This window comes from Periplaneta americana, chromosome 16, assembly GCF_040183065.1.
Source record: "Periplaneta americana isolate PAMFEO1 chromosome 16, P.americana_PAMFEO1_priV1, whole genome shotgun sequence".
In the NCBI taxonomy this organism is placed as follows: domain Eukaryota; kingdom Metazoa; phylum Arthropoda; class Insecta; order Blattodea; family Blattidae; genus Periplaneta; species Periplaneta americana.
The window spans coordinates 150,803,723-150,827,358 of NC_091132.1; the positions used below are offsets into that span (position 1 = coordinate 150,803,723).

Below are 23,636 nucleotides of genomic sequence, written 5' to 3' on the forward strand. Positions count from 1 at the left end.
GCGACCCGACTAAGGAACGGTTACATGGCGGTCAGGCCTTTGATTTTAGATGTTGATGTGGAATTTCAACAAACCTATATTTAATTTTGTATTTTCAACAATAGCCTACTTCTTCTTCCCTTGTGGAAAAATGCAGTAAATTGTTAGGTATCAGAATCGTTTCCGTTCGCATTAAAATGGATAACTGGTTGAAAAGTGGAAGTTTGAAAGGGAAACAGAGTTTAACAAAATCGCAAGTTAGTGTTGTGTCAACAGCTTCTAGTGATATGTGTCAATCCCACGAAAGTGAACCGTGTGTAAAGAAAAGAATGTACGATGATAATTACTTTAGGTTTGGACAAGGACTGTCCAAGACCACAGTGTGTTGTTTGTGGCGACATTCTCGCTAACGGTAGTCTTAAACCTTCTCTACTTAAACGCCATTTAGAAACTGAACACTCCACCCACGCAAAGAAATCTGCTGATTTTATACACGAAAAGCTAACGAGTGGAAAAATGATTTAACTACTTTCGTATCCGCTGCAAACAGTGACAATGAGAATGCTTTTGAAACGTCTTATCGCGTTAGCTACAGAATTGCTAAAACTGCAAAACCTCATTCAATAGCTGAAGATTTAGTGCAGTCATGTATAAATGATGTAGTACAGTGCATGCTTGGAAAATCTTTCACAAAAAAAATGCCAGTATGGTACCATTGTCCGACAATACGATCAACCGCCAGATTAAAGACATGGCAAATTATGTTGAAAATGAAATTTTGGAAAGAGTTCGTGCCAGTCCGTCTTTTGCGATTCAACTTGACGAATCGACTGATGTTGCCAATTTAGTCATTTTGTTACTTTTCGTCCGTTATATTAATAGGGAGTCTGTAGAAAAGGAACTACTAATCTGCAAACCCTTAAAAGAGAGAACTACGGGAGGAGATAAATTTAAGTTAACCGACGAATACTTTCGCGAAAATTCAATAGACTGGACTCGCTGGTACGAAATCTATGACAGGGTGTTATGCGGGGTTTGTTGCCAAAGTGAAATCGGTTGCGCCGAACGCTTCTTGGACACAATGTTGCATTCAGTGACAGGCTCTTGTTTCTAAACGCGTGCCCGATGGATTGATGAAAATAATTAACTGTTATAAGGCTCACCGTACAAATTCCCGCATCTTTCCAGTGCTTTGTGAGGAAATTGGAAGCATTTATAAGTGTTTATTGTCTCACACTGAAGTTAAGTAGCTATCTCGAGGTAGAACTATTTCGAGACTGCATGAGCTTAAAGACGAAGTTTACGTTTTTCTTACCAGCCATGCCTTTCACCAAGCAAAGTGCATGGAAGATGAAGTCTTGTTTCAGACTAAGTTACTTGGCAGACATTTTCTAAAAAATTAACAGTTTAAACTTATCTCTCCAGGGGTCAAATATAAACGTTTATATTGTGCAAGACCGTATCGAATCATAAATTAAAAAACTTAATTTTTGGAAAACGTGTTTCAATAGCAATCAAACAGAGTGCTTTGATACCCTTCACAACTTCCTGGTGGAAAAATCATCTTTCTTTGGACGAAAAAGTCAAGAACATGGCTAAAGAACATTTGATGGGACTTGGAAAAATCTTCAGAGAATATTTCCCTGCTATGCCCAATAATAACAAATGGATTCGCAGTCCCTTCGAAGAGTCAACAATTTTAGAATCCACTTTAAGCGCAGATGAAAAAGAGCAGCTTCTTGAAATTTCCACTGATTTTCAGTTACAGAAATGTTATAAATCTTTGTCATTAATTGGTTTTTGGTTGAGTTTAAAGGAGTTCCCAGTGTGAGCGAATAAAGCCATAACGTCTTTATTACCCTTTTCATCCACATATTTGTGCGAAAAGTCGTTTTCTTCATATGCCTTTTTAGAAAATAAATAAAGAAACAGACTTTGTGCTGAAAGTGATTTGAGACTTTAACTTGTGTGGTTCCTGACTTCAAAGCTCTGTGTCATGGAAAGCTGGAGCAACCTTCTCACTGAATTCCAAGGAAGAGGTGAGTAATTATAATGAAAACTTGTATTTACACTATTATTGCAACTAGGGCTACATGTTGTGTAACTTTTAAGCAGTAACTACAGTAATTATAGGTTTTAACCGTTAAGGGTTAAATTAACTTAAGGTTATTAAACCTTTTGCTTGGAATTTAATTTTATGCATGTCTACTGTATGCATATTTAAAAGTCAGTGATTCACCCAACTCAGATCGTTGTTGAAGGGGTTCGCAAGTCGGAAAAGGTTGATAACCGCTACTCTAGACTAGAGGTTTTGTCGCCACATTTTCATGCACATTGTGCGCATTTCATTTCATTCATTGTCGCCACATTCACGGCAACATTGATACCTTTCGTTCCTGAGAGTCCATGCAGTAGGAAGTAAGTTTTCACTTTCGGTGGATATACTTTACGTACATAATTTATTTCGTAGAATTGGAATTGTGGAAGAGGTAAATTGCAAAATTTTACCTCCAACGTATATAACACATCATAAACTTCAGGCTAGAGTATAACCGTCGTTGTGCTTTCATTACATCTGTTTTACTAATACCACTGTTTCGTGGCACATTACAGTTTGAGGAAATGTAATGTTAAATGAGGGGGGAAAGAACTGGCCACCCTACCCACTGAATTGTCCTTGCTTAGTTTGCTTAGTTACCTCATGAGTGACGTTTTATTTGTCATTAATTAGATTCCAGCCTGTCTAAGGACAGTTGACTAAACAACAACAAATAATAATATACAATGTTTAAAGTGATTTTCTATTTTTTTTTTTTTTTTTTTTACAGTTTACTTAGCACACGGATTGTTTCGAATCTTGGAATTTGCTATAATATACTTATATGTTTGTTACTTACAACGCTGCATATTTCCCTTTGTAAGAAGTAGCATGATATGAGAATTAAACAATGGTACGAGTAGCAGTAGATAAGCGATAATTAAAAAATAATAAATAAATTATACTGTATTCCTTGAATCAAAAATGCAACACAAAACGGAGGAAATTTTATATCCCTGATAACAGAGGAATTACAGTGGCTCAGTGGCTAGGGCGCTTGGTACGTAGAACCAAGGACCCGGGTTCGATGCCCGGCGCCAGAGCGAATTTTTCTCCTCTAATAGCAATTGTTGTACCAAACTCGTTAAAAGAGAGTATTCAAGAATTAAGGTAGGCAAATACAAAGACGAAATTATTTACTGAAGTACAAATTAAAGATACAGTAAAATAATATATATGGATGAAGTTACTGGAGATTGAAGTATTGTATGATAGAGTAAGATTACCATTTGCAAGACGCCATGTCTGGACGAGTCTCAGTTACTGACCAAGTACCTAGTAAGTTTGCGTTTGAATTTAATTTTATTTCGACAGTCCCTAATACTAGCAGGTAGCGAATTACAGAGTCTTGGCACGTCTGTTGCGAAAGTAGATGAGTACGTTTAAGCATCATGTGAATTAGATCGTAACAACTTGTATGAAAGTTTCTATAAATCACTGTCATTTACATAAACTCTTCTTTCAGTTGTGATGGATTTAATCAAGATGGAATGTGAGGTTGATCCGTTTGACTTACTATATGACAACAAATACAAATTAGAAGAAAATAAATCTTCATCAGAGGTAAATGAAACGTCTCCCTGTATTTATTTCTTTGTCTAAAAGTGCCTGAGGACGATATATTTGTTATTGTTCTTAGTAATGATTAATAAAATATAATACTCGAAAAGACATTTGTACACAGGATGTAGAATATAAATCACAGTATGTAAATTATTTTGACAAGGAACATCGGGCCCGTTATCTGTGATTGCCTGTGTCCGTAAAACCTTGTTCCCTTTTTGCTTTCATTTGTCTTATCTAACTTGTTACCCGTGTTGAGAGAGTTAGCCAATAATGGCCATGCAGGACAGATTGACGGTTGTTACAAGTGAAGTCAATTGAAGCAACTAAATAAAATTATTCATGTTGTAATTTTGTTCTGTAGGAAGGGAATTCATCGTATCTGGAAGTAACGGGAATGAAGACAGAATGCGTGGATCACAGTTACGAAATCAAATCAGAGATAAAAATTGAACACACTCCAATGCCTACGAGCTTTGCATTCGTGAAATGTGAAATTGATGTAAGTTCTTTACTATAAGTATACGGATATGTAGGTACTGCATTTTTAATTATGTCGAAACCATTAACAGTGTGCATTATTGGGCCATATGAATAAAACTGAAGGATTTCCTTCGAAGCAAGAGGTTGAAGTATAAGGATGTGCTCCGAAGCAAGAGGTTGAAGTATAAGCATATGCTTCGAATTGTAAGAATAACCTCTATCTTATCCTTCGACCATATGCTTCTAAGACAGGAGCATGTGCTCATGAATGTTGTGTTTTTCATGTTGCAGTATAGTGTATTTGTCGGCGCTCTTTGTCAGCTGAGTGCGGGTGTTCTGTTTCATAAAGAAATGAGATAAGCAGCAATGGTAGGCCTCCCAATGACATAGCAAGTTTCCTTCTGATTCTAATAAACCACACTCATTTCAATCACATGCCCGTGCCATGGTCTGAGGCAACCTGCCTAGGACTCGCGTTATGGAATGCGCGCTGGTTCGAGTCCTCGTGAGGGAAGAAATTTTCTCATGGAATTTCGGGCAGTGTATGGGACCGGTGCCCACCCAGCACCGTGATGCACTTGGGGAGTTACGATAGGTAGCGAAAATCCGGTATCGCAAACCAGCTATAACGGCTGGGGGGATCATCATGCTACCCACACGATACCTCCATTCTGGTTGGATGATCGTCCACCTCTACTTCGGCATGTGAACGTGAGGCCAGCGGCCGGCTGGTCGGTCTTGGTCCTTCAGGGCTGTATAGCCGTGGATTTCCTTTTACTTTACATTTCAATCACAACTAAATAAGGATTCCACGTGGTTAAAACTGCATTTTCCGGTTCAGACAGCAGTAGCTTTGTGCCCGTTGAAAGTACAATTATATTTTTAGCTACACATCCTGGAATATTAGAAAAAAGTGACAAGTTCCAGAGGTGAAGAGGAAAAAAAAAGATAGCATTTCAGAAAATGATAAAAATTATTGTAAGAAAATTCGGCATACTAATAAATTCCTCTTAACATGAGTCTTTGAAGTGCCCATAATAGCATTATTAAATATTATGATTAAGCCTACTATAAGAAATAATGATAGTTAAAGTTTCTACGTTAATCTGTGTGCATCAATAAAATACGAGTAGTAAAATTATACGAATGCAGTGACGTGAATATATGTCCTTCCAGTGGCAGGTTCCTCTTTCTCTTCAGTATTTTCATCTTCATTTAAACCCTATATATTATCTGTAAAGTCATAATTATGATCATATAGGCACTTCGCTAGCTTACATTGTGAAAAACAAAGCAACAAACAATATGATTGTTGGGACCTTTGAGGCAGCAATTGTACAGGCGTATTGTAGAATGAGAAACCCGCTTCTTAGTTGGCCAAAGGAACATTCTATTATAAATGTCTCTTTATTTAAAAATCCGATTTCGATGTGATGCCATGAGCCATGTTTCGAAGCCATCACCCAATAGGACAATATTTTTAAATCCACTGAACACATCACGAACTGATGAATTTTTCCATATTCTACAGTCAAGAACGGACCCTGGCCAACTGCAGTTTTACTCATAGTGGTCCGATGTATACCCATCTCTTCTGCAATACCTGATTGGAATCTCTGATCGACCATGAACCGCAAAAAAAAAAAAAAAATCATCTCCATTTCCAAGGATAGCTGGCTGACTGGCTTTACGAGGGCTGGACCCGAGACAGATTCGTACACTTGAACACGCTTTGGGCCATTGTGCATCCTGTATACGATGATTGTCCAAATCCGACAGGTGGCCTGAGTGGCATTCGTCAATCTGACACTGACAGGTTGGCCATTCTATCTCAGCCCCAGATACAGCCAGGTCCCATTTCGCGATGATAAACTCCAGCGGCCAGGAGCTCCAAGCCCTCCCTATACCAGCGTCGGAAACCCGTACTACTCCCAAGAATTCACTCTAACCTATTTTTACTATTATAGATAATAGATGAAATGGAATGTTACAGGGAAACGGGAGTATCCCGAGAAAACTCTTTGCAACGTCTGATTTGTCTACCACAAACTCCAACACGACCTGGCCGAGGATCGAATCCAGGCCTCCGGGATTGTAGACACCACTTGGGCCCCTCCTCTCCTCTCCTGTGTTTCTTCCAGAAAATGAGATGTAATCCATTGGATATTTCCTTCAATGAGTGTATAAAAACTGTTATACTACTCCCTAACATTACAGCAACGTAATTTGTAGTATTTTTCACGACGTAATGCGACTGGTAATTCAACCAGATCAGTAAACCACATAGATGAGTCTGCTCCTGACCAGACTTCACTTTTTAGAAGGATATGCTTCTGAATCGAAGGATATGCTTCACTTTATTCATACATTTTTTTCTAATTCTGAAGCAAAAGGTTGCGCTCCAAGCAAATGCTTCTTCCTGTGAAGCAAGTGCTCTTTTCCTATTGCGTCATCAAGAGCAGAAGGTTTTGCTCTGCATTTTATTATTAAAATCTGAAGCACATCCTTCAAAATAGTAGAGTAAAAGGATATGCTCAACTTTATTCTTACGGCCCATTAACTGTTTTCTTGTTACCAATTGTTTGTAAACTTCATTTTTAGATTGAAATAGAATAATAATTCGCTACCCTAATATATATTTCTGGTAGTTAACGGAACACTATCTTGAATACATGGACAAAGTGCTTTCCCTTTAGAACAGGATTTCTTTTAACTTTACAAAGTATTCCTTTCTTGTGCTGGTCTATCAATTACTATGCTAGACATTCATCGATATCTTGAAGCTGATATATAGGTTTGTCCGAAACTCACAACAGATTTGGAAATTATATAACTGTTTTAAGAAGTAAATTTATAGAAAATAATAAAAATAATAATAATAATAATAATAATAATAATAATAATAATAATTGTACAGGTTTGTTTAAAATGGTGTACGTTTATTTTCTTACAAGCACATGTGAAAATATGCTACAATGTTGAGTAACTCATCTGCTGTCCATTCTCAATTTTATTCACAGTATATAGGTATAATCCTTCGAGAATGCTTTTTATAATTTTCTGGACTTACATTTATGAAATCAGCATTAACACCGTTTATTTCGGAATTTGATCTGCCCTGACTCTCTTTACCTTTCACAAGACTTACAGACTTCCACAATGACAAATTGAAGGGTCCTCCCTCCCCCAATCCATTTCAAGATGTGAATATTCTCAGTCCGCTGAAACTATCTATATTACATATTACTGAATAAGGGCAATTTGCGTTAGTTAGGAGGAAAATGTATCGCATCTGAAATTGACTGGCATGAAGACAATGCATGGACCAGAGTTACGATATCAAATCAGAGATAAAATTAGAAGACACCACACTAGTGCTTATTAGCTTTTCTGTCGCGAAAACTGAATTTGATGTAAGTGGTTCACTGTCTACAGCTTGCCCAAATCAAGTCTGCGAGTGGGGATATCGGGATGGAATGTAGAGGCAAAACACAGTTGCCACATAGGTCACTTGACGCTCAGATTTCAACGTGTGCACATCGTTTAAAATACACTACGGAGCGCACGCATTTGTTGTCCTTGTCATCAGATAAAGGCAACAGTTACGCTGTCTCCCAGCCTCCCCCCTCATGCAACTTTCACCACGCTTGCCAATCAGAACGCCAAACCTCACTGTAAAGCAGAAATAGAAGTACAGTCTATTTCAAAGCGTCTTAAATTGTTACCGCTCTATGAACTGAAGCGCAGTAGGAAAACTTTGCTGTCATATGAGACTGTACTGGTCTCCTCTCGTTACCGCCTCTTTCACTACAGAACTGCCTCCAACTTCCCCTATCGGCTCGCAGACTTAACTTGGTCGAGCTGTATAAACAGATATAACAGTAGTGCATTTTTAAGTATGTTAGACGTATTAACATTCCCTTTTCGCATTAACTCTTTACCCTTTTTCCATAATGTTCACAAATTAGACAGTTTTCATTTTAGTTTTGAAATAACATAATAATCTGTAAATATATATTTCTGATAGGAAACCGAGAATTGTCCGGAATACATGGAGAAAATTGTGCGAAAGGAGCGATTTCATTCCAAGTTTACGAAATTCTTTATTTACTTGTTACTGAAATAGCAGTTCGTATTCTAGATATTGAATGATGAGTTGTAACAGATGTAAATGTATATACAAAACAAAAGATTTGGAAGTCCTCTAACTTTGTTAAAAATTAATTTTATTTAAAATAATAATAATAATAATAATAATATAATTTTATTATTTTTTTTTCTTTATAACAGAGGTGGGTGTATTCTGTTATTTAAATATCTGTGAAAATATGCGACACTGTTGAGCATCTCATCTGCTGTCCCCTGGCAACCTAATATACAGCACATGTTCCATATTCAAATTTTTTATAATGTTCTGGACTTACAGTTATAAAATCGGCATTTACATCGTTTCCCACGGACTTCGATCTGCCATATGTTTCTATATCTGCCACGATTCTTTCTTTTTCAATCTTGCACAATGATCACAAATTCCAGCTTCAGTACCTCAATTGATTTGTGGTTGTAAATCTCCTGAATCCGCAGCAATAATCTGTATTACATATTTGCAAGTGTCGTGGCAAAACCTTTATTTTCTGCTATCTTACATCAAAAGGAGAAGTTGTGTTAGATAGTCTGCATCTTGAGGTAATACAACTTTCAACAGCAAAATATATTGTTTGAATATATAACCTTTTTCTCTTTCTATACGTCAAATATTCTTGCAGATTGTAATTATGTTTTCTGCAGGCCACTTTTACATGACAGGCACATAATTCAAAGTTGAAACTTGATTCCAGTGCGTGTTAGAATACAAGCAAACAGCCTGAATTTAAGGAAAGATATATGAAGGACATAAATCAATGCAGTTAGAGGGAACCAATTGGGTTTTATCTAAAAGTCATTCCAACCTCGCTGAAAAGTTAGATTAGACTCATTAAATTTGAATACTGAGATCTCTGACATGGGAATCAGTCTATTAAAGCTAGATTAATATTTACTCACTTTTTCAGGAAGATTTGTCCCATGTGGACAGAGCTCAGCAGGAACAGAAACTGGAAATATCTTCAGAAGAGGATGAAGTGTTGACTAGGAGGTGAGTGTACTGTGCTGGTTTTGCTTCTTCCATTCTGTCGGAACTTCATTTAGTTACGATGAAGGAAATAAATTTTATAATGAATGATACTACCTTCATGCACTAAATTTGTGTAGATTTTCTTGTTAATGTCTCAATACTTCTTGGTACTGAAATGATATAAGATTCACTAAAATGTTGCTTAACTTGATGAGTAACATACTAAAACTTCCACTATATCTGCTGCTTTATTATTCTGCTGTTCTATAACCATGATCTCTTTAGGATATGATCAAATCCCTACCGGTACGTTGATTAGTAACATTATAACTGTGGCTGCAATCCTTGTGCATTGCACTGCTTCGCTGTTTTGCTTCCTGTGCAATTCGAGTGCTGCGAAAGTTTCGACAAGTTTTATGGGTCTGTACTTCTGGACTTACAGGTTGCGTTACTTTTTCAGCGGTAGCTAGCTGGAGCTTTTTCTCTCTGGTGATACTTCACTGTACTGTTAGGTTGCGTTCCCTTTTAGATTTTCATAATATGAAATGCGGACAAATTAATCTTAAAGAGCTGTTTTTGATTTTTAAACAGAGGACTATGTCTTAAAAGATAAAGAATGGAAAGGCCTTCGTAATAAAATGAATGAGAACAGAGAAAGTGTGAAGTTCCAATCACCTTGGAGGTAGGGTTGCCAACTAGCCGGTACTTCACTGTCTTGGCCGGATATTTTGCCAGGTCCCAACAAAAGACCGGTTACCGATATGAACCCATTACTGTTCCTATTTGTAGCCAGTAATTTTATATTAGTGTTTGAGAAATTGTGATGGGTATACGAGCTTTTTACAAATGAGCTAAAAGAGATTTTTTATCTCTATTGTGGGATATTTTAACCTTTAACTTCGAGCAGCTAAAGATAAGGGAATTTTCTAGTATTTTTCAGCCCTAAAACTTGATGGTTCTACACCAAAAATGGATTAACTAAGTGTTGAACAAAAACTGGGCTTGAACTGGATGAAGTTACACTCCATGATTCACTGACGCATAGTGTTCTGCCCAAGGGCAGGTCTTTCACTGCAATCTCAGCTTTCTTCAATCTCTTCTATTTAGTGCCTTTCTGTGTCTCCTCATATGATTCATATGAGGGGCAGTCAAATGAAAACAGGTGATATGCCAAAAAATGTAATAGAACATTTATTACCTAAAAAGTAATCTCCTAAATGGTTTATATTTTTACCCCACTGCGAGACAAGACGATCAATCCCAGTCCACACCTGTGGAGTAATGGTTAGCACGTCTAGCCGCGAAACCAGGTGGCCTGGGTTCGATTCCCGGTCGGGGCAAGTTACCTGGTTGAGGTTTTTTCCGGGGTTTTTTCTTAACCCAATATGAGCAATTGCTGGGTAACTTTCGGTGTTGGACTCCGGACTCATTTCACCGGCATTATCACCTTCATCTCATTCAGATGCTAAATAACCTAAGATGTTGAACAAGTGTCGTAAAATAACCTACTAAAATAAAATAAAAAGATCAATCCCATTCTTGAAAAACCTTGTGGACTGTCTACCGAACCAGCTCCTTACCCGGTTACACATGTCTCCATCCGATGGCCGATGCAAAACGAAGCCCACGAATGTCTTTCTTCAACTTTCCAAAACTGTGAAAACCGCATGGGGAGAGATCAGGGATGTAGTGGGGGGGGGTTGTTGTAGTGTTTCCCAACCAAATCTCTGAATCATATTCCTCACGGAGTTCGCAGTAAGGGGGCAGGTATTATCATGAAGAAGAATAACGCCGTTCGATAGCATTCCAGGGCGTTTTGACTTAATGGCGTGTCTCAGGCTCTGTAAAGATTCTTCATAATGCTGTGCATTGATTATGGTCTCGTGCTCGAGAAATTCAACAAACAGAGCATCCCTAGAATCGAAGAAGAATGTCAAAATGACCTTAGCAGAATTTGTGTATATTGCTTTAGCATTTTTCGATGGGGGAGAATCCTTTTTTTTTTTTTTCATTGGTGGCTCTGCTGTTTGCTCTCTGGCTCAAATGTTGACACCACGATTCATCCCCAGTGACAAAACTGGACAGAAATGCATACTATTCCTCGTTGTGTCGTTAGAAGTGACCCAGTTAAGCAGCCATTCTGATTGTTTTTTATTCTTCCGTCAACTGATATGGAACCCATTGCTCGCAGATTTTTCGGTAAAGCTGATGCTTCGTCACAATGACTTCTACGAAACCGAGACTTAATCCCACCAAAGGACGAAGTTCTTCCACAGTGATCCGTTGATTTTCTCATATAAGACCATCAACTTCAGCAATAACAGCAGGAGTGATGGCATGACGAGCCTGTCCTGGGTGAGCATCATCTTGCAGTGACACGCGACCCTCTCGAAATCTCTTGTGCCATTCCAGTACAAGAGAACATGACATGCTGTGTTCACCGTAAACAACAGACATGGAACGATGAATTTCTCGTCCTACTCTTTCTGCAATCAAACATCGCACTACACCTCACTGTTCTTCACTACCTGCCTCCATTAGTGATGTTAGGAGAACACACGTATTTCTAACTTCACTTCCAGCACAATAAACGAACGACTAGTGTGTAAGCAGAGGTTGTAACTGTGCTTTCGCGAGTCGCCACGAGATTTCAGTTCAGCAATCAAATTCTAGTGTTATCAACTTGCCCGCTGTGAGATACACGTATGGCGACCCTTTTTCATTTGACTGCCCCTCATACATCACATTTTATTCCCTGATACTCAAAACATCCTAATGAAGAAGATTACATTATTCTTTTATTTCTGAAAGCGTGAAAATCAGGAAGTATCTGAACATGTAAATTACGATAACATAATCATTGAATGGAACATTTCGTTAAATGAATCAACACTTCAAATTATTATCAATAATGTTATTCAACATCGTTCTTGTTAAACTCATTTTATTGGTAATGAAAATATATGTGATCGCATACAAAGAACAGTGATTTTTGAAATGTCTTCAAATGCAGACATAACCTGTCTCAGTCACAGTATTTAATAATATAAACAAAACTGCAGGTTCACTTTACTTAAAATTTTTACAATAGTGTGTATTAAGTAATGCTTAATCGCAGATAAATGGATGCAGATTCTCTCATTTCACATCCAACGACCATATCACGAAATATCAAGGATAATGCAAACAAAATTCGTGCTGAAGAAATGAAATAGTCAATGGAAAAATCGACATTTTGTTTTAAAATTAACAATTTTTGTTCAATCTCAACTAGACTTTTCTCTTTGCATTTTTTTTTTAGTGTCTTGTATAAAACAGTAGGCAGCTATTGAAGATTTAAACAATTCGGATGCTATGGCTAAAGAATGTCCTAATTTTTCACTGGTTCTGAAAAATGTAAGGTAGCAACCTTGACTAAGGGAGACAAAATATACTGTGGCAGTTGTGCCCATAATGTTTTCCAATCTGCTATATATATGCTATAAATAACAATTATAACCGAAAGCGAAATGAAAATGAAACCTAGTTAGTGTTAATTTTTTATTTTTTAGTTACTTTACAATGCTTTATCAACTACTATATTATTTAGCATCTGAGTGACAAAGACGTGATGATGGCAATGAAATGAGTCCAGGGTTCAGCACCGAAAGTTACCCAGCATTTCCTCATAATGGGTTCACGGAAAACCCTGGAGAAAACCTCAACTAGATCACTTCGGCCAACTAGATTTGAACCCAGGTCCGCTCATTTCACGGTTAGGCATGCTAAGTGTTACTCCACAATGGTTACACATTTAAGGTAAGCGTTCTGTTTTTAATCCTTGCACTATTATAAATGAAGCATCTACCGCTTGGCGATATCACCTCTGTTCGCATGATCGGATTCCGTCCAGAATTAGCCTATGCCTGGAGAATTTTATATAGATTGAGGTATGGACGGTGATTAAAAGAAAGAATTTTATGACAATTATATTGATTGCAAGGCCTCCATTCGCGGTAGTATTCAAAGTATACTTGAATTCCGACGCGACTTTCATTTTCTTAGTCCAACAGTATTTCCAATTGGAATATAGCAATGTGATATGCTAAAAAAAAAAAAAAAAAATACGCGATGGGATATAGGAAATGATGAATCGGGCTTTGGTTCCGTTCCTTTTTGGGCTGCTTTCCTTGTTGGGTTTTTTCGAGTTTTCTCCAATTGTAAGGCGAATGTTATGCAACCTTTTGAATCCTTTACTTCATCTCGCCACTTCATCACGAATCCCATCAACGCGAAATAACACAGCATCGTTAAATAACCTAGTAAAAGTATATATTTTTTATTCTGCCTCTACATATTTTATTGATGTCTTTTGGTTTATTTTGTTTAATATTTCTTTTGGTTGTATATTGTATAATATTAATTTAAAATTCTTTCTGTGAATCGTATAAAAATTAAACCGAGATGATTATTTACAAAGATGTGTCTTTAACGCTGACGTACCTTCGGGTTAAATAAGACTTGTACTCATGGTATTCATTAATCAATTTAATGTATATCTGTTGTGACTATCTTATAGACTGATGTATATTTTCTTCGTAGGATTGCGACTTCCTCTAAGAAGAATTCATCAAATTTCGACAGTTTTGCAGATGAAGAGAACGCGATTGTATGTCAGATTCCAAATAATTCAGATACCTCGGAAAAACCTGTGCGGACTCGTGAAGGTGAGAAGCACGCAGGCAAGAACCCATTCAAATGCGATATTTGTGGTAAGGTTGTCTCCAAATCGTTTTGCCTAAAACGACATAAACGCTTGCACACAGGCGAGAAACCTTTCAAATGTGAAGTTTGTGCTCAGCGTTTCACGGAGAAAAGCAGCCTTAAAGTCCATGAACGCAAGCACACAGGCGAGACGCCTTTCAAATGCGATGTTTGTAATAAGTGTTTCTCGGTGTCTCACGGTTTAATATGTCATAAGCGAAGTCACTTTGGCGAGAAGCCTTTTAAATGCGATGTTTGTGGAAAGGGTTTCACACATTCCGGTTGTCGAAACCGTCATAAACGCGTGCACACAGGAGAGAAACCTTTCAGATGTGATGTTTGTGCTAAGCGTTTCTCTCATGCTAGTGGTTTGAAAAGCCATAAACTGATGCACACTGGCCTGAAACCTTTCAAATGCAATTATTGTGGAAAGTGTTACTCGCGAGTATCTGATCTAAACTGTCACATACGCCTTCATACTGGCGAGAAACCTTTCAAATGTGATGTTTGTCAAAATTGTTTTGTTGATAAGAGTAGCTTAATTAAACATATACAAAGGCGATGCTTCTCGTAAATGAAATGAACAATTTGGGCTCAGATAGTCCTTTGCCACATTTTGGCAAAAATTGAGATTTTACCATCTTTGTTTTTTATTCCTGTGCTAGATTGTTACTTTTTGATTTGTATAATCCTATGGCACTTGGATTTAAGATGGCGGGGAATGAGGAGCAATTAGAAAGTTGCGACCCTATAAAAACAAGTTATTTGTGTGTGAAAATGATGAAGAATCTACTGATATTGGTGCAAAGAGATCAGAAGAACTTGTACCAAATGAATTGGAAGACGCAGGTACAACAGGTAATCTGTATGTAAGATAACGATATTAATTAGTTATTGTGGCATATGATTGTTTTGATGCTGAATTTGTAGCTTATATGTAAGAGTGAATTCTAAAGCAATTAATTCATTATGCATATGTTACCATGTTCTTTCTTCATATAACTGTCAAAGGCGAAACAAGAACTGAAACATAACTGCATTGTGGATGCACCTTGTTCGTTGAGAGTATTGTGCACCGTTTTCAAGTAGCAGGTCACACACACCCTCCTCTCATCATGACTTTTCTAAAATTGAAAAGTTTGCAAGGAATCGAACCCAAGCTGTTAACGATCCATATAGATGGCGACGAATTTTACTCAAATGTTAAAAAAGAAAGCTATTTCATATTACAGCAATGACGCAAGATGACTTCGTTGACAGTGTAAAAACTAGTTAAGTTGACAAGAAAGACAACTAAACATGATGATTGGACTGATCTTCTGTTTTCGGCTGTTTACACATTTAGGTTCACGCAGAGAAATCCAGATACTATGTTTGTAAAGTGCGCTTGAAGTGATGATTCCGTAACAGTTTCATTACAGAAACGTCGTCAAGCATGTGAGCAGATCCCACTGGGATTAAAATTCTTAGGACGTTTCCGACTTAATCCTTTGAAATTCAAAGATATTCAAGATCTGTTCCCCTATATTCCAGCAGTAAATCACACGACCAAGTGACAGGTCTGAAGATACCACTATGAACTAACATAATATTGAGGAGTTATTATAGTTGGGACAAACTATGATGCCTTCAAATATTTTCGTTTGTGTTCGATTAATCATATGTACATCCATGCAAAATAATTCAGAGGAAAATGAGGAATTATACGTTTCCATGCAAATAATTTTGGAGTAGTAATTGCATAAATTTAAAATAAAATGAATAAAAGATCATAAGGCATTTAATGTAAAATATACATGAAATTCTAATTCGGCAAGAAAGTCCTATGCCACATGTGAATTACATTTTTTTTTTTAATCTTTTAATATTTCGCAACGACTCTTGCACGTTAGTCAATAAAATTTAAAACACTCCTATAAACACAATGAAAAATGTAGGACTGCCAGTGATATGATTTTATGATTTATAGAGTTTTTAAAAAAACAAATTTTGCCTTGTATTTCAATTTCAGTCTGACGTGGCATAGGACTATCTGATCCCAAACCCTTCAAATGTATTCTTAAAATACCGACGACAATGTTATGTAATGTGATATCTCTGGTGTATGTTTCCAGCATTCTTGTAACCCAAAACTTCAGAAACGCCAGGACAGGCGAGAAATCTTTCGAAGTCGTGCCTGTCAGACGTTTATCTCTCGTAAGTTACGTTCATATTGACGGTGTAGCATTGTGCTGCTGTTGTAACAATATAACGATAAAAAAGGAAATGTAATGTTTACAAAATTCATTAGACATTCACTGATGCTAAAACCAACGAGCACAGAATACATAGAGTAGGCAAGAACAGCTTGGAGGTGAAGCCATTCTTGTGGACAGTCGCCATCATGATGCTACCAAAACATAGGCCCTGTTGGTCTTACACTGTGCCACATTGCACATAATTGTATACAATTGAATGTACTTACATAGTTGCAAGCATCACTATGGCACTGTAGTAACGTCACCCCTCAGCGGTCCTGGTTTCGATTGCCAATTCAGCCAATTTCCTAATTGAAATTTTTCAACGTTTTCCTTCGATTATATTACAACAAAAACGCTATTATTTTAGTGATAAAGATTACTAATATTTATTTTTCAGCGAATCAACTAAAATGATGCGTGAAGGAAAGGAAGAGAAAAAAATTGCGCTTTTTGCTGAAGAAGATATGCTGGCAGCAATGGAGCTCGTAATAAATCAAGGGATGGGTCTTAGAAAAACAGCTCAAGCTCGAAATGTTAATTATGCCACTTTATCAAGGTGAATTATTATACCGTCCTATATTACAATGAAATATTTTGTAAATGGCTGGTGCAAAATACTATAGAAAATTAGCCATTCATAGCCTTATTAACTAATATGAATTAATTTGTGCAGGTACGTGAGAAAAAGGAAGGAAAATTAAAATGGCGATATCCGTATGTACCCAAACTATGACTGCCGGCGCGTTTTCACTGATGAACAGGAAGCTTCCCTGGAATCCTATCTACTGATATGTGCGAAAATGTGTTATGGTTCGGACATCATAGAAGCCCGTCGATTGGCATTTGAAATTGCCCAATACAACAACGCAAAAGTGCCAGAAAATTGGATCCGAAACCAAGCAGCAGGCGAAGATTGGATGTACAAATTTAGAAAACGACATCCACAAATTAGTCTCCGTCGTCCAGAACCTTGTAGTTTGACGAGAGGAACTTCGTTCAATCTACACGACGTCTTGCACCTGACCACAGCTTACAGGGATGGCACCCAGATATTTAATTTGTATGAGACTGCCACAACTACACTTCAGACCCCAAGAAATGTGTTGGCCCCAAGAGGATTCAAACAGTTAAAGTTACGAGTGGAGAAAAAGGGACACTTGTGACAACATGTTGCATAATAAGTGCATCTGGTATTGCCATTCCCCCAGTTATGGTATTTCCTAAGATACATTTTAAGGAGCATATGCTTACAGGGGCTCCTGGCACCCTAGGACTAGGCACAAAATCTGGGTGGATGAATGGAAAATTTTTTCAGATGTCATTCGCCACTTTGTCAAACATACCCAGTCATCGAAAGAAAACCCAAGGCTTTTGATATTAGACAATCACGAGAGCCACCTAGCAATAGAAGCACTCGATATTGTTAAGAATTGTGTCACCATGTTAACTATCCCACCACACTGCAGCAATCGTATTCCACCCTTGGATGTCAATGTATTCAAGTCCTTCCAGGCTCATTACAATGTTGCAGTGGATTCCAGGATGCTGCATCATCCAGGTATTTCTGTAAGCATATGATTTTGCGGGATGTATAAGTATGGCTCTTCAGCGTGCGATGACACTTGCTAACATAATGTCAGACTTCAAGAAATGTGGGATATTTCCCTATGACAGGAGTTTTCACCAATGATGATTTTTATGCAGCTTCGTAATGGACCGCACTATAGAAAAGGATGATATACCAACTGTACTCCCCTTACTGAACAAGGGAGGCAAGGGGGAAGGGAGGGGGAGATGACCGTCTGCTCTCTAAGATTTGCCATGTGGCAGGTGAAACTGAGAATAAAGAAAAGTCGAGGCAGGCTCGCAAGGATCATAATGAAGGAATCACAACAAAATTTAGGTAAGTAACATTAGTGACACACTAATAAACATTGGTAAGAAATGATGATAATAATAATAATAATAATGAGATAAGATAAGATGCACTATCACCTTTACTTTTTAACTTCGCTCTAGAACATCCTATTAGGAAAGTTCAGGATAACAGAGAGGGTTTGGAGTAGAACGGGTTACATCAGCTTCTTTTCTGCGGATGACGTGAATATGTTAGGAGAAAATCGACAAACGATTAGGGAAAACACGGAAATTCTACTTGAAGCAAGTAAAGTGATAGGTTTGGAAGTAAATCCCGAAAGACATAGTATATGATTATATATCGTGACCAGAATATTGTACGAAATGGAAATACAACAACTGGACATTTATTTTGATCGTGTGTCTAAATTATGGTGAGTGGATAAATTTTGAAAGCGAAACACAAGGTAGACAGGAGTGGAGAAATGCAGTATGTGAAAGAGAAGGGAAAGACAGTGGATTTTTCTTCGATCTTCTAGTTGAATCGGGGAAGACTAAAACGTTCTAAGTCATCCAACCTTGTTTTTTGGAAAACTAAAAAAAACTGTTTCTTTAACTTTCAGGGTTTGTTTTAAAATATGAAAAAATTACATTTTAATATATGACCTATACTTGAGCTAAATCATGACCAAAATCACTTTTTTTTTCTTCTATAAACCTAAAAAAAATTCAAATTAGGGTGTCTGATTTAGAACCTTTTAGTTTACTTTCAGGAAAATTAATAAGAAATTGAAAAATTGTTAATGGAATATTAATTTTGTATAAACTGTTTTGTGTACGAACAAAAGTGTCAACTAAAACTCACATTTTAACAAAATGTATGAGAAAAAAATAAAATTGGGTTGTGTGACTTAGAACCTTTTAATTTACTTGAGGGAAAATTAATAAGAAACTGAAAAATTGTTAATGGAATATTTATTTTGTCTAAAATATTTTTGTACAAATAATAGTGTCAACTAAAACTCACATTTTAACAAAGTGTACTGGATAGAAGCGTATTTTAGGCCAATTTTTATTATTTTAAATCAACTTCTTGATCCTACGCGCTGCTATCTACGCCTCCAGTGGGCCAGTTTAACAGCTTCATAAAAGTCCGTGGCAATAGTGATCTAATGTCTTGTACTTTTTGGGGTTTTATATGTACTTTACCTGTCTCGTACGCTAATCACACTGGAAAAGATGGTCGAGGGTCACTGTTGTGCAATAGCTTGTACGTGTTTACTAATAACCCATCAATGTGGCTTCTTGTGACTATGGTACCTTTAACAGCTGTTTCACCATCATAAGTACTTATACCAAATTGCACTTCGTTTCGTTTTCTGTAGCTGTTGCCCTCTTGTTTCCTCGGATACACATGTTTTCTTGTAAAACTCTTGCCACCAGTCTTTAAAATTTTTAATGTCACATATTTCAACTTCTACTACTGTAAACTTTCTAGATAAACTTGAAGTTATAATAATTTTGGTCAACTGATGCATGCTGTAAAATCTGTCATGTTTTCTCATGGTTCTTTGGACAATATTGCGAAATCCCTATCGCAGGGCAAAAAAGAATGCCTTCTGATAGGATAGAATTGTTCAATTTTCTCAAATCTCTCCGAATCTGTGAAGGCCAAAAATACATTATTAAGAGCGTATCTTTTATTCTGGCCTCCACAGTTGTCACAGTAAACATGAACTTCTTTTATATCATTTAGGACAGAGCTAAGGTATTCGAAAACGAAAGAACACACCTCATTAGGGCCTTTTTTGCGATGCCTTCATTGTAAATGTTTAAAGTTGCATGGTTTTTCTTGACATCATGAATGCAGAATGAGTTGACATTTAGCTGTCTCAGATAAAAAGTGCCTTGTACAGGGATAACTGGCAATGAAATGTTCTGCATATAATCGAATGCAATGGCAAGAACATGATGTTGATCTTTAGATTTGTCAGGACATACCTCAGACTGAAGCCGTGAATAAAACTTTTTTGGTTGATTAATTCCCCTTATATTTTTTTCATCCATTTTCAATCTCTTACTAACACTGAATTCTTACATAACAAACTCAGCTGTCACTGTTTCAATTTACCGGGAGAACTAGCCAATACAAACGAAAAACTTCTGAGTCAGTCTGGCTAATGGAAACAAAATGGTTCTATGTCACTGATTCAGAACGTTTTTGTTTTCACTACGCAATACAGAACTCTTATATGACCATACAAAGAGACTTGACTTAGAATATTTTTGCATACATATTTGTATTTACCTTCAAAGAATGACTTCCTGCCATTAAATCAATTTCGTAAAGATAGTGACTTAGAACGTTTTAGTATTCCCTGATTCAGTTGGAGCCAGGACAACATTTCGAGGGATGGTGTTACATGATCAGCCCGGCGAATATTGCAGACAAAACCTACGTACATATTATGAACACGTTGCAGTCTCTGCGCCGAAGTAACGCTTAGGTCACAGTAATCGAAGTGGGGCATCACGAGTGTTTGCACTGTTTTTAAGGGAAAAGGGTAGAAAATTCTTCAATTGCTAAATGGGTGGAATAGTGAGATTGGCCTATTATTTGTACATAGGATATAGCATGAGAAATGAGGACGCAAGGAGCTGGAAGTTCTCAAATAGAACCCTGAAGGGAGTCGTCCAGTAGCAGTTTGTGCCTAAAATGACTACTTTTATGATATTACATGGGTTTCCAACAATTTAACAATATCTCATTTGTTATTTAAAAACACTGAAATTCTTTAAAATGAGCCTGCTATGGTGATGATGCTGATGATGATGATGATAATGATGATCAATTATCTTTGAAAGAATATAGTGATTTTTCCTTACGTTATCATTCTCTCTTTCAATATTCTGCCTGAAAGCTGAGCTAAGCTCTTGCCTAACTTCTGTTCTTCAAAGGACTGATAAATCTAGGCAAGCATTCTTTTGGGATTCCTCATGCTTAATTCTCTGTGTCAGATGGCTTAAATGTGACACACAAGTGCATGTCCAGCTCATATCTTTACCTATAGCAAATAGCAGGCATGGGAAACAAAATACCGTAATTTATTTGTAGATTCACAATCGCAATTCCAGCTGTTTTTTTCATATATTTTTACACCGAAAGCCCTCCAAAATGTCTTACATTGGCTTGTTTGTTCTTGCTTTAAATCGAGTTGAGGTAACGGTCTTCCAAGCTTCTTTATTTTACTTATCTTCCATGATTAAAACTGAAAAATTTGTTTGTAAAAGATATGGAACACTATTCATTTTCTTTGGAAACGAACATTGGTCACACTCACAGATGAATATATTATGACTAAAACACCAAGAAAGACTAAATGCACATTTAAAGGATAGTAAGAAACCATTAATAAGTACAATAATCAATAACACACACGTACAAGTACTAAAACCGTAATCTCTGCTACAGATTGGAGCTAAATTCGAGTTTGCATCACAAAGTCTTTAGCGTGTCGGCTGTCACACGATCACGTGACTACAGCTGCGCTGATCCAAACACCAGGGCAACCACACATTTGCCATGCAGCATGTCCCCTTGCCTCTCGCCCACACGCAAGTCCAGAAGCTGACTTGGCGAGATTCAGAGTAGAAATTGAACCTCGAAAGCATTCGTAAGCATGTATTTGTATGTGTGTGATCTCTGTGGTTCATAGGTTTTCATAAGACAAAAATACATCAGAACCGCAAGTAAACTTATTAAAGATGAGCAAGAAACAAAGAATGATAGTGTAAATTATAAATAAATTTATTTAATCAATTAAATTGTTTTTCCTAGGGGTTTTCTGAATCATTGAACGCATAGAATGCACCGCTACTGGAGTCGTCACAAAGGCAGAACTTGGAAGACTTGGAGGAGAAGAGTAGAGGAAGAGATGCGAGAGGCTAGGAAATTCCGGAAAGACCTTAACTTGCTGCATAAAAATAGAGGAAAATGGAGAATATTTGTTGTGGTCCTTCGGTGCAGTGGGACACACAGGATTTAATTGATTGGATTTGTAAATATATTTGGACTTTGTCTAATTTTTCATATACCTATTGTTTTAGCTGTGATAATGCAAGTGATTCACATTCTAAAATCTGAACGTCAGAGTGTATGGAGTTACAAGTGTGCTACATTTAACTACATTTTTTTACTTTTATTGTCTCTCTCTTAAAGGCTTTGTGGTTAATACAACAGCACATCTTTGGTTTTTCAAGATTTCAAGATTCAAATGGTTTATTGCCATTAATACATATAGTCGGCCTTGGTAGCATAATTGGTATAGCGCTGGCCTTCTATGCTCGAGTTGCGGGTTCGATCCCGGCCGAGGTCGATGGCATTTAAGTGTGTTTAAATGCGACAGGCTCATGTCGTAGATTTACTGACATGTAAAAGAAAACCTACGGGACAAAATTCCGGCACACCGGTGACGCTGATATAACCTCTGCAGTTGCGAGCGTCGTTAAATAAGCCATAATTTAAATTTTAATACATACACTACCGGTCAAAAGTTTTCGATCATCTATGAAAACAACTATATACTTTGTCAATGTACAAACACATCGGAAAAACTAAATAGCCCAACAAAATAAATATTTTCTCTCTCTTTCTATGATTATGATATGATATGATAGAATATTCAAAACGAAATCCCTGTTTTAACCACAAATCCGTAGTTGTGACAGGTAATCGAAAACTTTTGACCGGTAATGCATATGCATACATATAGACGGCTGTTACAGGGATTTATTTATGCCCTCTTCAGCCGTCGTGTACATTACTTTGAATGTACAAAGATAATGCCAGCCAGACGAATCGAATTTTTGGGGTGGAGTTTGAGTCTGAACATGAGGCCAGGGTTGCGAGATAAAGGAATCGAAACCGTCATATTAACTTATGAAAATTGTCGTACTTCAGCATAAAATTGTCGTACATTTCCTAACTTCCTAATATATTTCTAGTCTACCGCTGTGTTGTAAAATCAAATCTTGGATGAGACCAGTTGTTTGGTTGAGATTGTTTACGGGTTTTGCCTCAACCCATAAAGAGCAAATGCTGGGTAACTTCCGGCGCTGGAGTCATTTCGCTGGCAATATCACCTTCATGTCATTACGCAGTTGATAAAGAATCGCAAAATATGTATATATACTATCTGTCTACCAATAAATTTTAGTTCCAATAAAAAAATACTAATTATTGTTCACATCCACATTGACATTCAGCATTGAAAAAAATCCCGGTCGGGACAAGTTACCTGGTTGAGGTTTTTTCGGGGTTTTCCCTCAACCCAATATGAGCAAATGCTGGGTAACTTTCGGTGCTGAACCCCGGACTCATTTCACCGGCATTATCACCTTCATCTCATTCAGACGCTAAGTAACCTAAGCTGTTGATAAAGCGTCGTAAAATAAAATAAAAAGCACCCATTTCTTCATCATCAACACTGTCATCGCAGTAAGGCATGCATGATGACGCTTGGTTAAAAACAACTTTGTTATATTTAAAATCAACAGAAAT

General features: G+C 37.1%; 1 protein-coding gene across 13 annotated transcripts; it reads left to right on the forward strand.

Annotated features, from left to right (window-relative positions):
• Positions 1–1,746: 1,746 nt before the first annotated feature.
• LOC138691326 (uncharacterized) lies at positions 1,747–23,306 on the forward strand. 13 transcript variants are annotated; one of them, XR_011329835.1, is made up of 9 exons: positions 1,751–2,018; positions 3,543–3,640; positions 4,005–4,142; positions 9,175–9,257; positions 13,818–13,942; positions 16,094–16,175; positions 16,617–16,775; positions 16,893–18,122; positions 21,915–23,306. XR_011329835.1 is itself a non-coding variant. In XM_069813210.1 (6 exons), the coding sequence occupies exons 1-6, from the start codon at positions 1,976–1,978 to the stop codon at positions 16,102–16,104; spliced, it is 498 nt and encodes a 165-aa protein (XP_069669311.1). In that variant the 5' UTR covers positions 1,750–1,975; the 3' UTR covers positions 16,105–16,609. The 13 variants fall into 13 exon arrangements, 2 of the variants coding, with proteins under 2 accessions (XP_069669311.1, XP_069669310.1); XR_011329826.1 differs by having other exon boundaries at positions 1,764–2,018; positions 13,818–14,837; XR_011329827.1 differs by lacking the exon at positions 16,094–16,175 and adding an exon at positions 21,549–21,750 and having other exon boundaries at positions 1,764–2,018; positions 13,818–14,837.
• Positions 23,307–23,636: the final 330 nt, after the last annotated feature.